General features: G+C 41.3%; 1 protein-coding gene across 2 annotated transcripts in view; it reads left to right on the top strand.

Annotated features, from left to right (window-relative positions):
- Positions 1-2062: 2062 nt before the first annotated feature.
- BBOX1 (gamma-butyrobetaine hydroxylase 1) overlaps positions 2063-24286 on the top strand; it is a 62985-nt gene continuing 40761 nt past the window's right edge. Inside the window, exons 1-3 of one of the 2 annotated variants that reach the window (XM_067532068.1) lie at positions 2063-2502; positions 8771-9035; positions 10997-11111. In XM_067532068.1, the coding sequence (XP_067388169.1) occupies positions 8814-9035; positions 10997-11111 (337 nt within the window). In that variant the 5' untranslated portion in view covers positions 2063-2502; positions 8771-8813. Of the gene's footprint in view, positions 2503-8591; positions 9036-10996; positions 11112-24286 lie in introns of both variants that reach the window. The other variant, XM_067532067.1, reaches the window with a different exon arrangement.

Here is a 24286-nt window from a genome sequence, read left to right as displayed (position 1 = left end):
TCAGGAAATTAAAAATGATGTTTTTTCCAGTAACATCAGCTTAGCCATACTACAGAAAGGCACATTGTTCTTATCACCCTTTCCCTCAATAAATGTAAAAAATTAACATTGGTTATTAATGTATATAATAACCTATACATATTTCTTCAATACATTTGTGAAATATCTACAGTTATGTGATTTTTGGACTTTTCTGTAAGTAAATTACATGAAAGTTCTGGAATAATTTATATAATTAAAGCAGCAATATTTTCATCCGAATAAGACATTATTTGTAACTTGTGTATATGTGAAATGAGCAGAATTATCTGCCTCTAATAAACCTCCAACCTGTCTAATTATATTCACTGTCACAATTTGTTTATAATTTGCAAATGCCTGCCTTCAGCAGAATCATTTCAATAGGAAAAAGGACATTTCTTTTGAAATTATAAACAAAAACAGAAAAGGAAGATAGCTTGAACATGTTTGATCCTTAGAGAAACAGGGGGGAAGAAAGGAAAGAAGATGAGAAGAAAGATGGGGAATGAATTTGAGACAATTTGAAAGCAATGATATCTTGCTACTTTTGCTGTACAAAATAAAATTAGGCATGTATTACAACACTGTTTTTGGCACATGAATATTAGTATTTAATAATACTACCAACAAAAATATTTAATTTCCTATATGTCAAAAAAATTACACCTGAGTTCCTTCTAATTGCCAAAACACTTACAAGAACTCATTCTCTAACCAGTCATTTAATTCCTCCACTACGTCTGCTAATGCTTACTTTTTAGTCTCTGTGACCATTTTGGTGTTTGTGAAACATGCTGGCTTGAGTGGTTGTTTGTTTGCTATTTACATCAAAGCACCACCAGTTTGTCAGGTTCTTTATTGATAACAAGATGGAAATTATTTACCAATAGAACAGATGCATCTCAAGCAGCTGGTAGTGCAAGCTTCCTCATACCCATTCATGAGAGACCACTTCTAAGTGTGATGGTAAAGGAATTTCCCCTATCTGTTCAGTTCTGGACTTCTCACTGGGAATGCCAGTTGCAATGCCAATCAGTGCATGCTGTTACAAGGGAACACCTTTCCAGTATTCACTGAAAACTGGAAGGAGAGTACCAAATTAATTTCACACAGGCCACTGAGCAGCCAAGGGAGCTTTTCACCATCACTGCTTACAGCTGAATTTGAGCCAGTGACCTAGAGGAAAAAGGCACTCTCTCATTTAAATTAAAATGGTTAAAAGCAGCATTTTTCTTCTGCATAGTAACGTTTCAAAGCTGTCTTAAGTTGATGTTCAGTGGTAAACTTTTGAAAGAACAACCATAAGCTTTTGTTCAGAATTACAAACATTTCAGAGTTATGAACAACCTCCATTTCTGAGGTGTTCGTAACTCTGCGGTTCTATTGCATAAACAAGTTGGGTCAAATTTTCTGCTGATATACTTCATTGAAGTCAATGGAGTTATGCCAGCCAAGAATGGCAAAATTCACACTGATTTTAATGGGCCAGGATTTTCATCCACGTTATAAAATGTTGTTCATCTGAAACATGTTAAGATTCTGTGTCTGAAGTTTCAGAATATAAAAAGTGGAATATATCTATTTGAGGAGATTCTACTATTGAACTGTAACAGAATAAGGAGAAGCAAAACTCGACTCATATACCTAGACATACATCCCTTGTAATTTCACGAAGAAGTTAGTCTTTATATTAAACAACAGAGAGAATTTGGCCCTTTAATAACTACATGATCACTTATTTTACTTACTAAGCTTTGTATTTCCAATGGTGTGGTTATCTCCCTTTACTAACGTCTCCCTAATAACTATGGTTCTTGTCTCATGGTAAGACAAAGCAGAATGTTAAACTACCACTACTGCAACAAACTACCTAATTATAACTACATATTTCTTTTCATTATTCTTATTTAAAACATTTTTATTTCACTTTTTAAAACAGAAATATTTCTGTTGTGCTCTGACAGCTTTTTTACCCCACTTCAAAATCTGCAAATTATGTTTTCGACCTGCTCCACCTAAGCCCATCTGCTTCGTTTCCAGCCACAGCTGCCCAAGGATACGACAGATGGAGCCGCCCTGTCCCATCAGTTTTTCAGCCAAAGCACCAGTTGCCATTGCCGAAGATTCTTCCTACCCAGTTGTTAGCACTGGCTTCGCCTGCAGGGCAGAAACAACTGGTTCCAAAACCAGAATCGGGCTGAAGGATTGTAGCCGAAGAAAGAACCCTGGAGGGAGCAGGGGTTTTATTTCAGCGGGTGACGGCGCAGTGCTGTAGGCAGGTGGCTGCGGGGGCACGGTTTCTCAGAAGCGCTGAGTGCCCTGCCCCGGGGCTGCAAGCCTGGGCCCTCCCCGCGCTGACAGAGGGCGCCTCCCCTGGTGCCTTTTGTCCCACTTGGCTCGACTCCTCGCTCCGCCCCCGCCGGCTGATTGCAGGGCGAGGCGGCAGGAGCAGGCCGGCGCGGCTGGGGGGGCGGCGTGCAGGTAAGCGCCGCCCGCTCCCCGCGCTCCGATTGCAGCCGCCGCCCGGGTGCAGCTGGCTCTGGCCGGGCGAGGGACGCGGGGCAGGGAGGAGCAACTCTAGGCGGCGGCTCCTCCTGCTCCCAGGCCCTAGCAGGGGAGGCGAGCCCCAGGCGGGGACGCCGGGGCAACCCAGCCTGGGGGAGGAGGCAGGGAGCGAGCCCCTGCAGGGCAACAGGCGGGGGGCGGCCAAGGCAAGTGGGGCAGCCGCTTGTTAACTTGTTCCACGTTTAGATTGGAGCTGGGGGTTTGCAGAGGAGGGATTTCTTGTGGACTTTGACGTATTCGGGGGCAGGAGGCTGCCTGCGGTGAGATCTCTCGCTACAGACGGGCCCCGGGGGAAAGGGCAGTTTTCAGCTTACTAGACACGCGAGCTTTGCCTTTCCCTTCCAAGGAGCAGCTCGTTAGTAAGCCTGGTAGCTGGCCTGTGGCCGTGAGCGATGGCTGGCCCCTCCGAGAACAGCGAGAGGAAAGTGCTTCATGCACCTGGCCGGTTGCACGCTGCTGTATACGGGGAAAACGTCTCTCCTGATCCGGCAGCAGTCCGTTTATGCTGTGAAATATGACATTCAGTGAAGCCGGTTTAACAGGTGTAACTAGAAATCTTGGTCATATCATCACCCAGTCCCTTTTTAAAACAAATCCAGTTACAGGCATTAACTTTCTGACCTCCTGGGGGAGGGAATTCTATAGTGTTCAATCCAGGGCGGGCAAGGGCTGACGTTTGCTCTGTTTCTACACATGCCAGACTAGGGATAGGTGGTCCAGTTGGCCCCTAAGGTCTCACTGTAGTTTTCTGCAGAGCTGGAGTATGAAATGCTGTAGCTGTGTTACCTGGCCAAGTATCACTTTGTAAAGGACCTCAATTCTAAGGCAATTTGTAACTAGTGCAAAAAAAAAGAATATTTGCAGCATGTTTTAATAAGGCATAAAATCTGACCTCATCTATATGGAACTCGCTTTCCGAAATGGTCACACCTTGGCCTCCTAGCAGTGAATGCATGAACAATCTGAGCAATTAGCAGGCCTCATTTGCTTCACTTACACATGTAAGGGGAAGGACCAGGGCAGGCTGCTTCAGTGTTTTTAGTTCTTATTTTACTTTTCAGATAAGTGTCTTACAGTAGATTTGCCATCATACTGTTTTACTTCCAAGCTGTAAATTACATGTATGAATCAGGAAAGATACCTGTTTACTGTTTGCTGTATTAATTATATTGATTCAGAAAGTTATGCAGAATTGGAATAGAACAGAATCCAGACACTGTAATTGCAATTAACCCTATAGGAAACACATCTGTGTATAGTTCTGTGTGTGTGGTGTGACATTCCTACACTGCAATCTGGTCTGATGTGTAGCTGTGTTACCCCAAATCCTCACTCCTGGGCCCCAATTTACCCTGCTTTGCTGTGTGAACCACCCACTCCTGGGTCAGCCCATGCCCAGCCTCCTGCGATTAACCTAGTGAAGGAGCACTTCTGACCAGCCACTCATGGGATAGACTGCCAGAAAACACCCACAGTCCCAGATGCAACCCTGGGAACTGCCGTCTTGCAGGGTTCAGTGCTGTACACTACACCCTGCAAGCTCATTTATATTTGTCCATCAATTTATCAAAGAAATTGAAATGCACCAGCTCTGTCACTCTAAGAGGTCTCTGCACACACTCAATCCACGTGCACTGTTTTAGATCAAACAAACAAGTTTGACTACAACAAGATTTTAAGTGAATATAAGTCAGAGTAATATGAGATTAATAATTAATTATGGGATTAATAATTTGACAAGGAGTAGGTCATAATTAACTAGAAGGTGACTCGCATCCTAAACTAAGATTAATATTTCAGTAACTTTCAGTCTGTGGTGTTAGTTTACCACACAGGCTGGCTGTGATGCCTCTAGCAACCAGACTCCCCCCCTGTGGGGAGATTCTCAGTATTTGGTGTTGCTTAGAAGATGGATTCCAAGGGAGACAAAGATGCCTCTTTCTTTTAACAAGTTTCCTTAACAGCCCTGAGGTCAGGTGATGGGCCACCTCCGGCAATGGGCATGATTTCCCTCACTTGAGTCAAATGAGCTGTCGCCTTAGCAGGTGCTCAGGCCAGTCCATTGTTCCTGTATGCATGCCTCAGTTGAGCTCAGCTATTTGAGAGATTCTTTCTAAATTGTTAGCAAATTGAATCATACTAGAATTGAAGGTAGTTATTTTATTCTGCTGTAACTCCATTGACTTCAGTAGTTATTCCAGATTTACACCAGTGAGGGATCAGAATCAGGCCCAAATATTGGGAAAATTAGCAACAGACACAGTATATGTGCACGTTTAAAAAAGCAGGCTGGAATATTTTCATCACTGAAGAAAATTACTCTGATATTTTCAACAGAATTGTTTTCCATCCAAAACATGCTCTTAAGCAGAGCAACGTGCATTTATGAAACAGTCTTTCTTTCCTTTTGAGAAAGCACCAAGCCTGTTTTAGTTGCACCCAGAGTAAGAAACTAAAGTGAATATAGAAATGTCAGAATTTGCTGCTTTCAAAACTGAGTAGGCTTTTGCTGACTCCTTCAAAGAACGATTCTGGACTGCTTTCAGACTTCCTGATTAGGGAAAGACCTCTCAGCCCCCGCCTGCCACATGGGGTGGGACCAGAAGAGGGGAGCGGCTGCCGCGTGGCTCCTGGCAGGCACACTGACCTGGCCCCCTCAGCCTCCTCCCTGCCTCCGCCTGCCAAGAGGGCTGGAAGGGGGGAGCAGCCACCGCATGGCCCTCTTTTGGGACCAGGAGCGGCGTGGCGTGCTGCTCAAAATGGTCACGCATGCCACCTTTGGCACACGTGGCACAGATTGCTGACCCCTGTGATATGGCAACATTTCTCTGTGAACAAGAGTATCAGCTACGTCTTAAAAAACAAATTCCCCTAGCATGAAAGATAACCACTACTATAGCTGTTTGATTTTTTATCTGATCTCATACCCAAGGGAGTGACATCATATGCTTCTTAAATCCAATGAGAATTATTTTTTGATTTGTATTTGGATTTTAGATGTCCTCTTTACAACGTAAATTACACCCAATGGATAGTTTCCAGAATCTTTAATATCCCTTTTCCAGAGCCTATTCATGACATGGTTGGTTGTTTTTATTTTATTTTGCATGCTGGCCTGGCTTTCCAAACCACTTGAGAGGTTTACTGCCATCTATTTTAGAACAGGTTTTGCTTGCCTTGCATTTTGAATGACTCGGTTATCTGTCACTGTGTAAACAGACACCACTTAAGCAATACTCATCATGACGGTGGTCAGTGGGCTCTTGCTGAACAAATTCCTGCTGCAGTTTTCCCTGTGGTCAATTAGTCAGCTGTGAAACTCCCATCCTTTCCGTATATACACTCGTGTTTCCATAAATGGAGCACAAACACAGCACAAAGGAGACATCTTGACTCTTGAGACTGATAAGCCTCAAATAAATATTTTAAATATATCTATAAATCTTTAAAAAGCTGAAAATGCAGGATAATTGCTTCTTTAGTAATGTACCACATTTATAGTCCTCCTCTTTTTAAAAAAGGCAATGTTTATTTCTCTATATTATTGCACCTAATAGCTAAAGTGTGAGAGCAAGAATTTTGTTCATACGTGGAACAGTGACTCATGTTCCTCTCTGAAGCACTAGAGACAAGTTGTGGAGCTGAATTGTCTGCAAGATATTCTGTCTATACAAGCTCTGGGCAGATTAAGCTGTGGAAGGCAGGAGCAAGACCAAGTGGCAGAAAATAAACGGAAGTTAGGCTGTTTGCCATGGAAGGAAGTTGTATTCAGGTCTCTTTTAGGTTGGCTGAATGGGAAAGCAGCTAACCCCATCTCCTGTCGTCACAGTGGTGTTTGGAGGAAAGATGTTGTGAGGCCAGCTAAAAAAGCCCTAAAAGTGATTTGGTGGGTGAAGAGGTTAAAGATTAAATATTTGGATGGTGTTAAAAAACTGAGTGAATTGACAAGAGTCTCTGACTGCAGGAAGGTGCATTGCTGATGAGGCACTGGTGAAAATGTGTTTGTGGGAGCTGTGATACACTCCTGCCAGAGGTTTAATGGCAGCCCAATAATGGCAGCCCAAAATGTACTTGAATATTTGTTACTCGTAGGACAGGATCACTTGCCTCCCCCTTTCTACTATAGCTGTCAAGTGCAGGATGAGGAAACTCCCCTTCTTCCTTGGCACAGCTTACATTAGTGTTGCTCAGAATAGCAGCCCCTGCACAAGGAGCTACTACTGATTTGCTCTTTGGGAACAACTCATCAAAAAGAAGCCAAGAGGGGCAGCACCACAGGTGGAGCCATGCTCCCCCATCCCAATACAGCAACCAGCAAACTGGCCAGCTAAGCACTGAAGGCCAAAAGAGGTGTCACAAGTTACTGTGCCTCCTCTGTGGAGACAAGAAACGCCAACTCTCTGAGACTGAATGCTCCTTCCCCTGGAGCAGTGTAGCTCTAAAGACACAGCCTAGTGTTTAGCCATCATGAGTTTTCCTGATACAAGACGTTATAGAAATACAGGATTGGATGTAGTACAGCTGGCTATCTTTTTTCAAAAAACCTGAAAGAACCTTAGAGAATTACACAAGGGACTAGAACATCAGCTGGTGTATCTCCGTTGTATTCAGGGAAGCTATGATGATTTACTCCACCTGAGGAACCTGACCCAAGGTTTGCAGTACACTAAAATACCCATTTTACTCATGTTACTGTTTTCACCTTAGGCCGGCATCCAGATCTTCTAGGATTTCAATATTACAGGCACCCTAATTGTTTTCCAGTATTTTCCACATTAAAAATAGATTAAAATAGTCAAAGTTCTTCTCAGGCACACGCCCTAAAAGCTTTGTCCAAAAAATCCCTATTACATTTGATAAACAGATTGCTGGCCATTCCTGTGATGATGATATTTTTGTAAGAAAATCTTGGTATTGGGATTAATGTATTTAAAAAGTGATGAGTAAACACATATAGCAGAAATGATCATTGTGGATATGAACCATTGCTTTAGAAGAGGGAGAAACACCCGCTAAGTAAGTGTGGGTGGGTGGGTGAGTGTGTTTTAACAGGTCACAGCTGTAATTGTGCCTTGCTTGTATGTACTGTTATACAGACATTAAAAATTGAGCATCCGAAGCTGATATTAGACAATAAATACATAATCAAGATCCTTGTATTAATATGCCAAAAGGAGGGAAAAAATAGAAATACTTTAATTTTTTCATTCAGTTAAACTAGGTAAAAGCCAGAAGAGGGACGAGGATCCCATGCCACACATTTCTCACTCACAACCAGTGGAGGAAAAACTCTGGACCAAATCCTGTAGTCCTTTCTCAGTCAAAACACCTTTTGAAGCCATTGTAATTTCTTCTGGGTAAAGACTGCGGGTGAAGCTCTGGCCCCATTGACATCAATACCAGTTTGCCATTGACTTTAATGGGGCCAAAATTCTGAGTGAGAACATCAAGATTTGCCTCCCCTTGTATTAAAAACAAACAAACAAAAAAAGCAGAAACAACCGCAAAAGCTTTGAAGTGGTGAGAAGCTCTATTAAAAACAAACTGGAATTGATTTATTAACCCAAGGAAAGGAACAATCATGTTTCTCAATAAAATAGATGTTGAGCTACAGGTTCTGTTTTCAGTTTAATGTCTGATGCATCCTGTATCCACAAACTATCCTTCCCTTGCAGGAGGATGATTCTATCTTCTAACTGATATTCTCATAAATTATCTGAGTTGAGATAGAATACAGGGACATTAATGCCTAAATTTTCAAAAGTGACTGGTGATTTTGAGTACCTCAATATTTGAGTACCCAATTTGAGATATCTAAAAGGAGCCTGATTTTCATAGAGTTTATAGCTCACTGAAAATCTGGCCCCTTTAAGGTATATCAAGTTGAGAAGAAAGTGAGGCACCACCCAAATTTACTAGTCACAGTCGAAAATTTAGGCCTAAATTAGGTCTTGTCCTTTTATCTCTATTTTTTCTACAATTAACTCTGTTCTTATTTATTGTAGTTGGAAGTACTTCCACTTGGAAAAAGGCATTCTCGCTCTGAAGATTTTGTAAGAGTTGTCAACATGTGGAATACTGTGGCTAAAAGCCTATTAAGGACCAAAGTCCACCCAGACTATTTATGCACTCTGCTGTTAGTGCAAAAGGGCAGGAGTATTCTTACAAGACTGCTTTCCTCTAGGAATTGTTGGCAGCATACAGCTGGAGCGGTTCAACCTTTCAATATGAGTGTAAGAATCCAGAAGGTGGAAGCTTTGGATGTGAATCATTTTGTCCGTGTTCACTGGGAAGATGGGAGTAAGAGCCTTTACCCTGCTGTATGGCTAAGAGACAACTGCCAGTGCCCTGACTGCTTTCTGCATTCTGCTAAAGCACGGAAACTGCTTTTGGAAGACCTGGATGTAAACATTGGGGTGAAGGAGGTCACTTTGACAGATAGAAAAAAGGTATTTTTAAAAAGAAATGTTGCTTTCGTATGACATTTGTGTAATAATTCTTGCCAATTTGTTAATTAGCAACCTGAACAGACAGAATAGAACTGCAGCTCGAATATCAGGATATGCCATAATCATGGATCCACAAATCATACTGTGTATTGCAGGATTTTTAGGTATAATTGTCATTTGAGGAATCCAAATCCTTTCATTATATAAGTCACTCATACTGCAAAATCCACTTTAAAAATGGTAAGCATTCAGTGTAGGAACCCCCAAAATGCTCTTATTTAATTAAGAAAAAACTAGTTTTGAATAGAATAACAATCAGATAGATAGATAGATAAAACATATTTGTCATAGCCTTCACTTCTTAATCTCTAGGAGAGGTGGGAAAATAAAATTTCAGACTCTTAATACCTCAGTCTTTCACTCCCTCAAACTTCTCTCCCCCACGTGTCTAACGCCTTACCCTCCAGACCGCTATTCCACCATGGCTCCTTTATCGAGTAAGGAGAGCATGACTCCGCCACAAAGAAAATGACTGACTCGTACTGGTACAATGTCTTTATTCCTGCAGGAGACTTCTGCTTGTGATGTCAGAGTCATGCGTCAAGTCCTCAAAGGCCAGGGCAGTGAAATTCTTTACTCGATCTAACAAATAGTTTCTAATTTGTTTTTTGAAAGGGTATTTTTAAGAATGTATTTGACCTGACATTTATAAATGTATAAAGTAAAATTTGAGACGAGAACCATCCTTTGGGTCAGAACTGCTCTGTCTCTGCTGTGGAACCCCAGTGAAATCAATGAGGTTGCATGGGTGCCTTCTATCTTCTTGCCTGGCAAATTGCAAAGGTTATAAAAAAAGATATGCAAGCTCCATTCCCTTTATTTATTTTATCATTAATAATGCTTCTTAGCACTGGTATCTTAAACATGCTTTACAAACATGGGAGGGAAATAAGGGTTATTATCCCCATTTTGCAGTTGAAGAAGCTCAGATGCAGAGTTGACATGATTTGCTCAAGGCCAGACAGTGAGTGGGTGGCAGAGCCAGGATTAATACTCAGGAATTCCTGGCTTCCAGTCCCATGCTCTGTCCATTAGAATGTATTGTCTCTCTGAATTGTCTGAATACAAGGGAAACTCCTACTTCACTTGAGCGCTTGAATTATAATTATGAGTTAGACTGTAAGCTCTTCAGGGGAGAACTTGGTCTACATCTGTACAGCACCTAGCACAGAGGGACGCTAATTCCAACCGAGGCTTCTGCGTGTTATTGTAATATAAATGATAAATGCTAAATAATATGATAAAGGGAGGTCAGACAGGGTGTGTGGAATTTGGTTATTCATCCGGCAGAAAGCACTGCCAAAGAAAATGGTAAATTCTTCTGCCCTTTTTTCATTTTCCTGTGCCAAAAAAGGCAATGAATTTATCATTTTTAGAACACTTGATACTTCATAACTAACAGAAATAGATTTTAAATGTACTCCCGTCCACTCCTCCTTTGTCTTTCCCCTTCAATCTTTCCAAGTTGTCATCCCCTTCACTCCATGCTCCCAAATAGTTGTCACTTCTTCCACACCCTTTTCCTCATTGTCACTCTGCATTGAAATGCTGCCCTCAATGATCTATTCAAGTCCCACCTTCCCTTACTGGAACCCATACAGAACATACCTCTGCTAAGTGCAACAGAGATAAAGAATGAAGGCATCCAGCCCAATGACCTCTTGTGAGAGGAGGGAATGTAGGTAATGCTTAAATGGACTTTTGAAAGTGTTCGCAGTTACATAAATCAGGAGAGGTTGCTCACAAGAAACAATTAATTGCAAAGTGGCCAGTAATGTATTTCAATTACATATCTAGTAAAGAGACTGAATTTTTTCTGGTCACTTGGATGGGTGTTTCAGGCAGGCAGATTTCATTGAATCTCTCATTGTTAATTATCTTTTTTTATTTTATGTTATAAGCTGTATATTACCTGGCCAGACAAACACACCAGTGAATTTGAGGCTGAATGGCTGAAGAAAAGATGTTTTTCTGAACAAGCCAGAGCAGAAATGCAAGAAGAATTATTTTTACCAGGTAGGGATTAAAACCTAATCTGTTCTGTATTTTCTTAAAATTAGATAGCCTATCACATATCTAAAGATCTACAGGACAGCATATATATACATTATCTAAAGCCCTTGTTTTATTTTATGAAGTTTTGGACAGAATTTTAAAGGCATTGTAGAGGAAATGAAAAGGGCCCTTTTGTTTTTCTTGTCTCTGTGTTAATAAGTAGCTGAGTGACACACCAGTGATCCTGTGCTAAAGTTCGTCAAGTTTCCTTTACATCATGATGTCTAGAGTTTTATTGTCACGCTCCAATAATGTGGTTATGTTCTCAAGAGAATGAATTAACTTTACACCATGCTAGATAATGCAATTCACATTTATATTGACATAACATGACATTGGTGCACAAACAGGGAGCACTGTTAAGCTCTTACTCTGAGTGACCCACCATCACCAACCTCAGATCACTGGATTTGCTGCAGTGCGTGGATGCATATAGCATTAGCCCCTTACTCCTTGTTTGTTTTATTATTGTGTGCAGGTAAAGTACTGAAGCTGACAAGATGTCTGCTCTCATCCTTGACAGGGTCTCTTTGAGTCAGTTCTGCTCTGCAAGAAAAGTGATTCGTTCTGGATTAAGCATTGAGATTTTATCTGTTAAACCAGGAATTAGTTTTTGAAAAGTGATTGGAGACAGGCTGCAAAAATCAGATCTGAATATGAATTTCCCGAACGTTCAGCAGCGTGCAGGTCAGGGGTTTGGTTCAGGCTCATTTCTAAGCACAACAAAAGGACGGATGCTAGAAGTTTGTAAATAATCACTGGGGGGCCGGCATGGCAGGAAGTCATTACTTTTGTTTTATTTTTAAGTTTATTTTAGGGAGCTACAGGAGAAAAAAGAAAATTCCAAGACATATGGGGCTTGAAGTTCTCCAGCTCAGCACAGGAGGGGGATGAGCATCAGGGAACCAGTTACAGCTTCCTGATTCAGTAGGGTGTACACTGGAGCTAGCGTGAGTTAGAGCACCCTAACAGAGCTCTGCTCCCTCCCTTCAGCCCTCTCTGCCCCTGCCGTGGTTCCTATAATGGGGTGAGTTGGAGCAGCTGACACAGGAGCCAGCTCTGCCAACTTTATAACAGCTGACAAGTTCTCCCCTAAGAAGGGGACTCTCAGATGGCCCCAGGTATGGCCAGATTCCAGCTCATTGCGCCTCCTGAATGACACAAGGCATCTGGTTTAGAATTGGGATCCCTGTGCCTGGTGCAAAGTTACACAGCAACGATCAGCCAACACAGGTAACATATTGTTTGCAATCATGTAACAACAAAAATCTTTGCAATAGGGGGCATCGTCAGGGAAGACAGAATATACTTCATTTTCTCACAGTTGGTTAGTAAGTTTTGCTATGTGGCAAGATATTCTGTGGTTGTCTGCCTGTCTGTTTGTCTGTGCAAGAGTATGGGTTTTACTTATAAAACAAACATACATATTGGGCCAGATTCACCTCCAGTAGCTCCAGGGATTGCAAACTTCAGTTTCTTGGTAAGAAATCTCAGACGTACTGTAATATTGCACCTTGGCATGGTCTGAGTTTTTGTTGGCTTTATTTTTAATCACCTGTTCAAAGGTATACACTGCTGATTTCTGGACATTTTGTGAAGTCTTCAAATGATATCAGCCCCAAAACCTCACAGTCTAGTGTTTAAATCAATTGATACCCTCAATAATTCCATATAGTAACCACTCTCACGAGAAACTGAATATAATTTTTATGCTCATGTTTAGCACTTTCTTATCCCTGTCTCAAAACGTCTTGTTCCTTTTTTACAGTATCTGACACTAGCTCAAATAGTCTTGAAACATCTGTTCACTTAAGAAATAGATGCTTCCCTGGGTTCCCCTCTTAGAGCCTGATTCAAAGTTAATGGGAGTCTTTCCTGTCACATCAGGGAGCTTTGGATCAGGCCTTTGGAACTTTCAGAATGGGAACATTTATTTTCTAGAGGCAAGAAGTTAGTCTTCTCTCTTTCCATAGAAAACCATTCTAGTTTCTCTTTTGTTTTGGGGACTTGTGTGTCTCCCTGAGACCCACATGTGGAAAGGGCCCATATTTGTGGATGTACCCCTCCCATAAGGCAGTGTTGGCAGGGCAGTCATCTCTGGTACTTTTTCCCCTTCAAAGGGAAGGTGCTGGGCTGGTTGGATGCTACCATCCAAGGACTGGGTGATCAGACTTCAATAAATAAGGAAGGGGGATACTTTGTTATATGGTCAATATTTTTCAGAAACTTGGTTTTCCATAGTACAGATGAGAAAATACGTTTAAATAAATTCTACTAAATAATATAAATTACCTGTATTAATACAGCAAAGATACTGATAATTGAGCTGGCTTTATGTTCTTGAAGTGTCTTTCTGCTCTTCATCGTGTTCCAGGAAAAAAAATGGTTAGATACAGTGAACAGCTTCTTTTAATTTTCCTCAGATTTCATTTGCAAATGGAAGCTTTAATTCTGTAAATTGAGAGTTTGCTTTCTAGACATACATGGCCTGATTCTCTTCTTACACTATTATAAATCAGGAGTAACTCTCTTGAACTCATTTACTCTGGTGCAAAACACATGTAAATTAAGATGAGAATCAGGTCCCAGTGGTATAATATTACTAATGGCAGTCTCTCATACCAAGCCAATACTCTTTCTGTACAATTGTAATAACTAGTCTAATCCCTAACCACTCTGCCTTAAATTAGAGGTTAACCTCTACTGTTGATATTGTCAAAGTTGTGGCATTTCTTTTACAAGTAGTTACTTGCTTTTGGTGTTGGGCAAGTTCTCTTTTTTATGATGGCTGCTGGTCAAGAACAACATTTCTAGTTTCAAAAACTAGGTGTCAAAAGTATGTCAAAATCATAGAAAGGAGGGACACATCTGATGTATTGAATGTTGTGAGTTAGTGAAGTAAATCAAGTTACCGTGTACTAGTAGGACAAAACTATCTTTATTAATCTTGACCAAATCCTAGCTTCTGGTGTGTGGGTGAAGTCCCTTATTCATGTGTAATGAGACCCTCTTTAGTGGGCCAAATAATCCTGAAACCCCAGGTGGAAGGGGAGTGAATGAGCTATTTTCCCACCCATGCTCTGGATCTCCGTCGGTACTTGAAGAGGTGAAGAGTTCCTGCAAATGCCCTTCCATGTCCTGATACACACGGCATCAGGCACATCCCATCTCACCCCCAAGCACACTCCTATGCCAGAGTTGGTTCGAGAAAGTGGCATAGGATTGGGGAATCCCTTATCCCTCTTGGAGCCCCTTTGGGGAGAGGGACATTTAAATAAAACAAGAATAAATGCTGACAACGAGAGATTTGGGGCGTGAAGTAGTTTCTGAGGTCCATTTTCCCTCTCAAGTCCCAGTATCTTGAAGTAGTTCTTCCTCCTGTGGGTCTGTCTTCTCCCTGGCTAACAGTCCCTCCCATGGGACAGTACATTTTCTGATGCCATCTTCCCCTTTGTGAAATGTTATATATGATAGCAGTGGGTGTTGGTAGACACTCAGGATTCCGTTTTACCTTCATGGTCACAGAGACCAGGTATAATGCTCTCGAGGGCCTCACATTGCATTGTCTATAGTTAATTTCACTGTTTCACTGTAATAATTTCCCCCAGTTGTTTTTGTTGGGTTTTCACCCAGAAACAGGTTAGAGAAAAAAAAAATTCTAAATAGGAAAACATAATTGCGATAGTACAAAAATTAAAATAAGCAGGAGGAATCAGGGGCAGAGGTAATACCTAACACGACTTATAGCCAACTTTTTAACTTCACTATATTTCAAGTTGAAGACGTCCCTTTAAAAGGGAATGTGTACTAGCATTGGGGCTAATTCTGGACGCATTGCAGCAGGGATCAGGATTTTGCCCCATTGTTTGTTTTCAAATAGTTCCTGACATACGAAAAAATATAAGAAAGAAGTTAAAATTTGGTTTTGATTAAATGAATCCGGTAATTTCAGTTTACTGCTAATATAAATCATAATAATGTGAGTTATAAAAAGCTGCCCCAACTCACTAAGGTGGTTAGGCTGCTGCACACACAATTTACAATACAATGACAAGCAAATTAAACTTACAACACAAAACTTAAGAACAAAATATTTAAAAAGCTAAGGATGTGGTATCATTAAGGAGGGGGCAGTTCCTAAAAGGGCCAACAGTGATTAAAATTGAAACTTCTAATGAATAATGTTCACTCGTTCATTGGGTTTTCCTTAGTTGGCCAAGGAAGATAAACAATGTTCATACTGTATAGTGGATACAGAACTTCATATATACACACTTTTTCACTGTCATTTCTTCAGCTCTTACTCTTGTTCTTTTATATGGGTATATCTGTGGTTTTCAAATCCAAGAAAACATGTTGTAATATAGGGATGCTCAACTTTTAAGACGTGTTGTTTATTTCCTTTGTCAAAACACTGCTGATTTTCAGTGCAGATTTTCCCCTCCTTTTTATTTTGTCATACAGCTCATACTGATGTGATTTTACCAGAAGTTCAGTTTCAATATGGTAATTGAAAATCAGAATCTAATCCACACTTGTAATTTTGGCAATTGTATCTCTGAATCACAAACAAGTTAAGGCTCGCATTTTGAAAAGTGCAAATGCAAAAGCTTTCATGCAAGTTTATACCCTGCACATGTGCAACAGCCTAGATCACATTTGCAAGTCAGGGGTGTATACACAAATAGGGATACCCTCCACTTGTGTGTGGTATCAAAGTGTTGTGCATATGCAAATCAGACCTGCATAAAACTGCACATATGCTTTAGAAAATGTATGCCTTTATGAGAAATTTGCATCTTTATTGCAATTTATGAGAAATCTGCAGATGATGATAATCATGCCAATAAAATCACATGGTTTGTCTCTGCATCTAGCTTCAGTGCAGATCAATTTCAATGACTATTTTGCATGTATATGTCACACATGTTTTCTTATGAAGCTCATATCCATCCTGAAATCCTGGTACCAATTATTATAGCAGAGCAACAGCTCTACTATAGTTAAGGTTAGAACCAGCTTTCTGTTTAAAGCTCAACTCTTCTAAGTGCTCTAAAAACTACATGATTACTCAGATTGCCTTGAAATTGGACCACATCTACACTACCAGCTAGGGGTGTGACTCTCCTGCTCACATACACATACTCATGCTTGCTGTCTTCGAGCTAGTGCAAGTATAAATAGCAGTGTAGCCATGATAGCATAGGTAGCAGCCGTGAAGGCATGACTTAGCTGTGCCAATTACATACCCACTGGTTTCAAGCAGGTATGTAGTTGCCATAGCTAAGCCATGCCTCCGCTACCACTCTCCTTGCTACCGTGACCACACTGCTATTTATTCTTGAGCTAGTGCAAGTATGTGTATGCAAGCAAAGGAATCACGCCCCTAGCTCTGAATGTAGACATAGCCGAGGTGTGTCATGGAAGTGCAGGGTTTTGTTAGGGACACAGATTTTGAACTATTTGACCTGAGATACCATATCCAGAAAAAAATAGCTTTTCCTAAAGTTGCTGAATTCTGGCAACCTATTTTTGCTAACCGATAAAGAGCAAACCAGGGCTCACATCATTGTACCAGTGCTCGAGGGTTACCTCCAACAGAGTGCATGGCACCCACTAACCCTTTGGGGAAAATGAAATTAAAACATTATTTGCAAAAAGGTTTGATTCTCCATTTAGGCTCTTGAGAAGGCTCACACACCTATTCACACCCTAATGGATTATACTGAGCATGTGCAGAGAAAGAGGCTAACTGTCAAACTGCCTCTACATTACAGGCTTTGAGGATAAGTTACCATCAAGGAATCTGACCATCACCTCAGGCACTGTGGACACTGCAGTTAAAAACTGGCCTGTGCCAGTTGATTCAGTCTCATGGTGTTTGGGCTGAGCGGCTGTTTAATGGTGGGGCAGATGTTCAGGTTCAGGGCTGGAGCCCGGGCACTATGACCCCGCGAGGTGGGAGTCCTAGTCAGCTGGAATGGGCCAGTTGCAGGTGTCTAATTATAGTGTAGACATATCCTGTGAGTTCAACTCCAGCCCAGGGCAGAAACCAGAAATAAAAAAGGCAGGCATCTTGCTCCAATCTGCCTCTGTCACAGGGAAATTTTTATTTTGAGGAAATGTAGCCTGAGTACACAGTCTATTCCAAAGATTCTGAAACTATTTTGTTAAAAGAAAATAGACTACACAAGCAAACACTCATTGGGAGGGGAGATAATTGGGGTGGAACAGTAGGAAGGAATAGGCGGAGAGCAGTTGTAGAATCAGGTGAAGGGGAGTAGGAAGGGAAGGATGGGACACTGGGAAGGGAGACATGGGGACAAGGTACCTGTCACATCCCATTCCCATCTTGTGTGTATGCCATGATTTGGGGGTTCCCAGCCTATATACAGGGGTGTGATAGCCTCTTCCCTGCCCCCTTCATGTGAGCAGGTTCTGAGGGAGAAGCTTGTCTACCTGGGAGGGTCTGAGCTCCTCTCTCTACTCCCCGTGTGCAAGCTGGTATCTGAAGGTCCCTGACCCCCCTGTGGTTTCTGATACTCCCTCTCTGCCTTATTGTGTGTGTGTGTGTCAGTCTCTGGGGAGCCCCAGCCCATCTATGGCAATCTGCCTCCCCCAGCTTCCATATGAGCCAGGTTGGGGGGCTTGCTTTTCTGGGAGGAGTTCTGAGCCCCACTCCCTACCCCTTATGTAAGCTGGGATCTGCCCTTTCGGTGTTGTCTGAGCCATGCTCCCTCCCTCATGTGTGTGCCAGTATCTGGGAGCTCTGGCCATCTGGGGTGTGCCCCCTTTGCCCCCACCCATGTGAAGCAGGTACTGGAGGGATCTTGCCTTTCTGGGAATGTCTGAGAACTACTCTCTTGGGGGCACCTGAGTCCCATTCCCTGCCCCTGGTGGCCCCTGACCATCTATGACGGTCTGATCCCTATCCCTGCCCTCCCTCACTATCCCCTCTTTTTCATTATTATTTAGCAGCAATTACTGCATGTGACTAAAACAGAAACTACCATCCAGTAGTTCAAACCTAAAAGACCCTAATTTTGCGCGCGCGCATGCACGCACGCACGCACACACACTAAGTTCAATTATTTTTATTCCAAAAACAGGCTGCATGAAAGAGGGGAGAGCACAGTCTTCCTCACTCATCCTTTGCATGGCATCTTTCAGGTTCGCAGGTAGAGCTCTCTCTGAAGCACCATGTTCACTTCTAGTGCTGCATTACATACAAATGTTACATAATATTAAGTGGTATTTGTGATGGTAGACACCTGTTCACGAGGAACAGGCCTGCAGCCACTTGTACATTTCCCAACAACCACCAAACAGCCATCAGATAGTTACTTTCTGTTACTACTGAGGCAGGCTAAATTTGGGTTTCTTGTACCTTCTGCTGAAACAGCTGGTTCCTGTCACAGACAGGATATTGGACTAGATGGACAACTGATCAACTGAATGCAGCAATTCCTATATTCCAGTGAACTGACAGCCTAGCAGTGGAAGGCTCTCTAGCTCATTAATAAGCCCCTGAACCATGCACTCCAGGTTTTTTTAAGCACATAAATCTGTTTTGTATCAGCCATACCATAATTGGGTTTGAAAGTCATGAGTGAGTTCCATTGGACTTGCATTTCATTCCTTATGAAATGCTCAGCTATTAAGTTTTCCTGTAAAGGGTTTGAAAAATAAACAGTTTTCAATGGAGCGATTTCAGCTCTGCTATGAAAGTGAGAATGAAGACTGTCAAAGTGCTGAGATGGTTCATCATTAACATTTCTTAACCACTCAGCGTTTATAACTTGTATCCTTCAATCCTATCCTATGGTAACAAAATGGAAATTATATTGACTGTACTTAAGTAGTGGAAAGAACGTGCAATGCTGACATGATAGAATAATGAATAACGTGAGTGGGACTGGGTGCCACCAGGAAACGTTGGCAGAGAACACAATCCCTGTTTAGAGCAGCTTTTTAATAGATTCTCAAGCTGTAGATTTTGGATAAAAGAAGAATAATGCTCCCTGTTGTTCAGCGTATGGGAGAATAATGTGTTTTGTGTGATGTAGAATTTTACAGTATGTTTTATTATGCAGTAGTTAAAAAAATTAAATGGAAGAATTTAAATATTTTTAAATCACAGCTTCTTTTCAATTTTATAATTTGGAAAATGTCATTAAATATAGGTACATTCACTCCCCCACCAATCCTTTCCAAAATAAAAGTTTATAGAGCAGCTAATTTGACTAAATGTAAAGATATAGGCCCGTGATACCCCCTGCTGTGGGAGCTGTGGGGGGGAGGAAGCTGAGGAGGAAATCTCTGCAAAGGTACCCTTGCAGTTCTTTCCCTGTTGTTTGTCTCTCCCACTCCACCCTGCACCCATTAGAACCACTCTGCTTGCCATTCCTATGGCTGTGGTGTTTCCTGGGACTTCAGAAGTAGCTCCCGGGGTTGAGAAAAGAGTTCTGCTGAAAAGATAGTACAGCCTGGTTGTACTGTCAGCTCCGAGGGGCAAAAGAGAGGGAATGATGTGTCTGTTCATCCCAGTTTGCCCACGACTCCTCTCAGCCTACCTATTCTCTGTCCCTCCCTCTGCAGGGACCCAGACCCACAAGCACCTAGGTCAGGGCACAAGGTTGGGGCGGACAATGCCCTCCAAGTGCAAGTAGAGAGAACCACATGCTGAAGGTCTCCCTCTACTCATGTACTCGGGTGTACAGTCTGGGCCATGGCAGTGAATCAGCAGAGAAGCCTTTCATTTCTGGAAATTATGGGTCTGATCCGAAACACACTGAAGTCAATGGAAAGACACTACTGATACTGGCAGAGTTGGATCAAGTCCTAAAAGATCTTCGTTAGAAAACAAAAATTAGTAAGGAAAGCGTAGCAGTTTTAAAAGCTGTAGGATATTTTATGTTAATATTGTGAATGACTATCAATCCAATTTAATGTATGGTATTTGTAAAGCGCTTGTCATTATTTCGGTTATAAGTAGTAGTCTAGTAGTCCAGCTATAGAAAGCTTATATGATTGTCAGCCAGTTTCTTCTTTTTTAAAAAACAGCCTTGTACTAGTATTTAAACACACTGAGTTACTCCTAATTTTTGGATATGTTTATTACTGCAGACGTTTGCACTGTCGTTGTAGACAAGTTGGTCCCAGGATATGAGTGAGACAAGGCGGGGGAGGTACTGTCTTTTATTGGACCAACTTCTGTTGGTGAGAGAGAGAAACAATCTTTGTAAGATTTCCACCTTCTGGGGTGCAATTCAGGCTAGTGAGATGTTGTCTCACCAGTTGTCCTGTAACACTGAGTGACTTAAAATGCTCTGCTGCTGCAGCTCTCTGTGGGTGTGTCTACACAGCCAAGAAAAACCCACGGCTGGCCCGTGCCAGCCGACTCAGGCTTGCGGTTGGAGCCTGGGCTCTGGGACCCTCCCATCCTGCAGGGCCCTAGAGCTGAGCTCCTAGCTCGAGAGGAAGCCTATACAGTATTTTTAAATGCAAACATGCATTGAAAAATAATTTTAAAAGAATGCTTTTGTTGTTGTATTGAAGATGGGAAAGAAATATCCTAAGGGCTAAACCCTTCACTGTATGGATGTGCTAGTGGAGGAACTGGGAATTAGGAGCTTCTTTCCCCTGTACCACAGCAGGTGGGATTCATAACTTGCACTCTATAAGTACTACTGGGTCACCAGCACCTTTCAAAGTAGCAGCACATCTCCCTGAAATCATGTCCTGGATGACAGGATCTGTATCAGTGAATACGCTGGGCAGCATTCCTGCTCCCACTAACAGCACTGGCCAGGGCAGGAGTTACTTTGTTTGACATTGGCAGTAAAAGTCTTTATTTACTGTATGTGTTTTTAAAAAAAACAAACCACACACTAAAAAAGTATACCATTTCCCAGGATCAACGTGTGGTTCTGGGTTGAGAATAAGAATGCTTCCCAGCTCTAGTAAAGGGCTTTATCGTATCAGAGAGCATTTCAGTTTCTTGGAGTTATGCACTTTTCACTGCTTCACAGATCTCGCCTAACTCCTGGAGGTATTGTGAAGATCAGTTCGTTAAGGTCTGTTCAGCCCTGGGAGGATGTTGAGCCCTATATAAGTGCTAAGAAACAGAGGTTGTATAGTGCTGGGAAAGGTAGATTTCTAGCTTCCCAATAGGATATGCAGTACTTGACATTTTTTGCATACAGGAGAACTATTTCCGCTTATTTATAAAAGTGCTTTGAATGTATTTTTCTGTCTCCCTTTGGAGCTCTGTATATTTGGATTCTTGAGGTCAGAATGCCCTCCTCCTGCAGTAGATCACATGGGAGGGTCTAGTGTTGAGGAAAATTTTGCAAGGTTCCACTCTTGGACTTTCCCCCACAGCTTATTGTGGGGTGGAATTCATTCTGCAGAATGAACTTGGAGATCCACAGGAGGCCAGGACCTATGCACTCAGAGGCTCTTTGTATCTGCAGGGCAGTAACATTTATCACATTTGCTATCACATTGTTCTCCCCTGAGACTCTCCTTAAAAGACCGTCCACTATGTTGTAGGCTTCAGGATAAGGGAATATGTTTTCAGGCTGCCTGGAAGAGAAAGGGGAGCCAGGACAAACTTCTTCACCTTGGAGCTAGGGTTAAAATCCAGACATATCTTTTCAGACATTAGGAAGAGCTGTTGATCTATCAAATAGTCCTCAGAATGCTAATGTCCCTGTATTTTTGTTATGAAATAGGTTCAGGAAATGTTTATTAGTGAGACCATAAGAAAGATTTAGAAGGAAAAGCATCTTACGTAAATATTCCATCATTTTTCACGTGGTTATATAGTTGCACCGATGTATAAAACTTAAATTTGTCTTTTACAGGACACTCTCGACCGCTCACTCAGTGCAATCCAAATATATTTTCATTTTGAGGTCAGAGCAACTTTTTTCTAGAAAAAAAAGAAAACATTTTCATTTTAATAATTTTTTTCAATTTTTCAAATTGGTGAAGGGATGTATATTGAGTTAAAACATACTAGAGAAGTGCGTAAAAGGCACTGGAATGGCCTCACTAAGGAATTTAATGATGGGAGATTATATTTCTATTCCAGGATTGCACTGTTTTTCATTTTGTGAATATTTTGAGATATTCAGCAAGTTGTCCATTAAACCCATGGTTATTTTAAAAGAAAGGGTAGAATATAAAAGATGGTCTGTGTGGATGGCTTATATTAGGATATGTGTGTTGTATTTCTTGGATTCTGTCTCTAACGTAGCTTAAGCCAGAGGAATCAGAAATGCTAGTTGTGGTTGGAAATTTGCAAACCTTGCAAATGTCAAATTGTTGTAACTACACTCTATAGTCCGTCAGCTCAGTTCAGTTTTTACTAACCGCATTGCAGTTTATATCTGACACCAACATATATATATGACCAAAATTTTCAAACTTGGGTGCCTGACTTTAGCACCCAAAACTTAATTTTAAGCATGTTGGTTCTGTTTGCCAGCATTTTCTAGAGTACTAAAGAGAAAACTGTTTTTTTAAATCCACTTCTGTTCTAGTGCCCCATGCAGCACAGGATAAGTTTTCACCCATGGGGCTGATACTGCAAGCTGCAAGTTGGTGTGAGTACAAGATCTGCGCGTATAGAGCTCATCGCAAGCTTAGGGCCCTGGTTTGCAAAGGGCTTTTTGATCTGTGAAAAGGAAGGTTCTAAATATATTTGTTGTTATTGTCATCCTTTGAAAGGAATAGGGAACAAAAAGTTGGGTTTTGCAAATGATGTAATTTGCATTTTCAGCCACTTGTGAGATCTACTTTTTATAGTTTATCACTAGATTCTGACAGATTAGCCCAGGTTAGCTAAAATGTTGGGTTAAAATATACATGTTAAATAAAACTATTAGTCTGTAAAACATTTTTAAACTTTTTATATTTTATTATATGTTCTTTAATAAACAATCAAGTTCTGACATAAAAACATGAAAAAAGGGAAAAATCAGTGATGGCTGGAATTTCATTCTTATATGGGCTCTGATTCAGCAAGCACTTATAGCACATGTTTAACATTAAAAGTGTCTAATTGCCATGGATGTTTAGATACTGGAACAGTTAGAGTTCATAATAGCATTAAAAATTCAACATTTACCACCCCAAGTACCTGTAGTAACCATGTTATCTTCCTATTATTAAAAGATACCTTCGTACCACAATCCCTGCATAATGACAAATGCTTTATTTTTTCATGATGCCTACAGCATGCATATGTTAAAATTATCCACTGTTTGAAGATTCCATAGGCTGGTCTACACTACGAAGTTAGGTTGGCTTAACCACCTTCCTCAGGCTATGAAAAATTTCATGTCCTGTGTGTTGTAATTAAGCCAACCCCACCTACACCGAAGCCCCAGTGTAGGCATTGTGAGGTCAATGGAAGAATTCTTCCGTCAGTTTAGCTACTGCCTTTCAGAGATGTGGAGTTACTGCAGTGATAGAAGAACCCATTCTGTTGCTGTAATTAATAAGCATCTATACTACAGTGCAGCATTTCTAATATACATGTACCCTTAATGACACTAAGCACATCCATGGGAGTTAAGGTTAGAGATGTAGCCTTAGCTATGAATTTCCTAGCTTTTCTGTGTTTGTCAGGAATGCTCTGCATTAAAAATAGCATTGGTTCCCATATGGAAAGGGGGGTGAAAGCTTCTCCTCCCCACCGCTCCTCTATTAAGAAGAGTGATGAAGGGATCCCATGGTTAAGTATTTAAGATATCAAATTTCTCCACTGTGTTCTCATTTTAATATAAATATTCTTTAGTTAAAAACAAAATGTTGAAGAAAGGAAGCAACAGCAAAATGCAGATGATTAAGGTGGCATAGGAGTCAGCTTTGTCATCAGTCTGAAAGCAAACTGACAATGTATTACAAATAAAAGTCTGTGAAAAGAATGAGGAGGAATATTGTCTTGTATTTGGGGAGTACATCTTAAATCTGAAGAATGTCTTTTTTGTACAAGTGAAAAGAAGTTGCCCCTAAAGACCATTAATGTACAGTATGGTCTTTCTGCAGATGTTACCTAAAATAGAAAACATATGGTCAGTTGTCAGTATGAATCACCGTCATTGCTTGAAAAAAATCAGGGGACC

Source organism: Emydura macquarii, unplaced genomic scaffold (assembly GCF_026122565.2).
Source record: "Emydura macquarii macquarii isolate MOO-44397 ecotype Brisbane River unplaced genomic scaffold, CSIRO-AGI_Emac_v2 contig_3240, whole genome shotgun sequence".
NCBI lineage: Eukaryota > Metazoa > Chordata > Testudines > Chelidae > Emydura > Emydura macquarii.
This window is presented reverse-complemented; position numbering and strand designations above follow the sequence as displayed.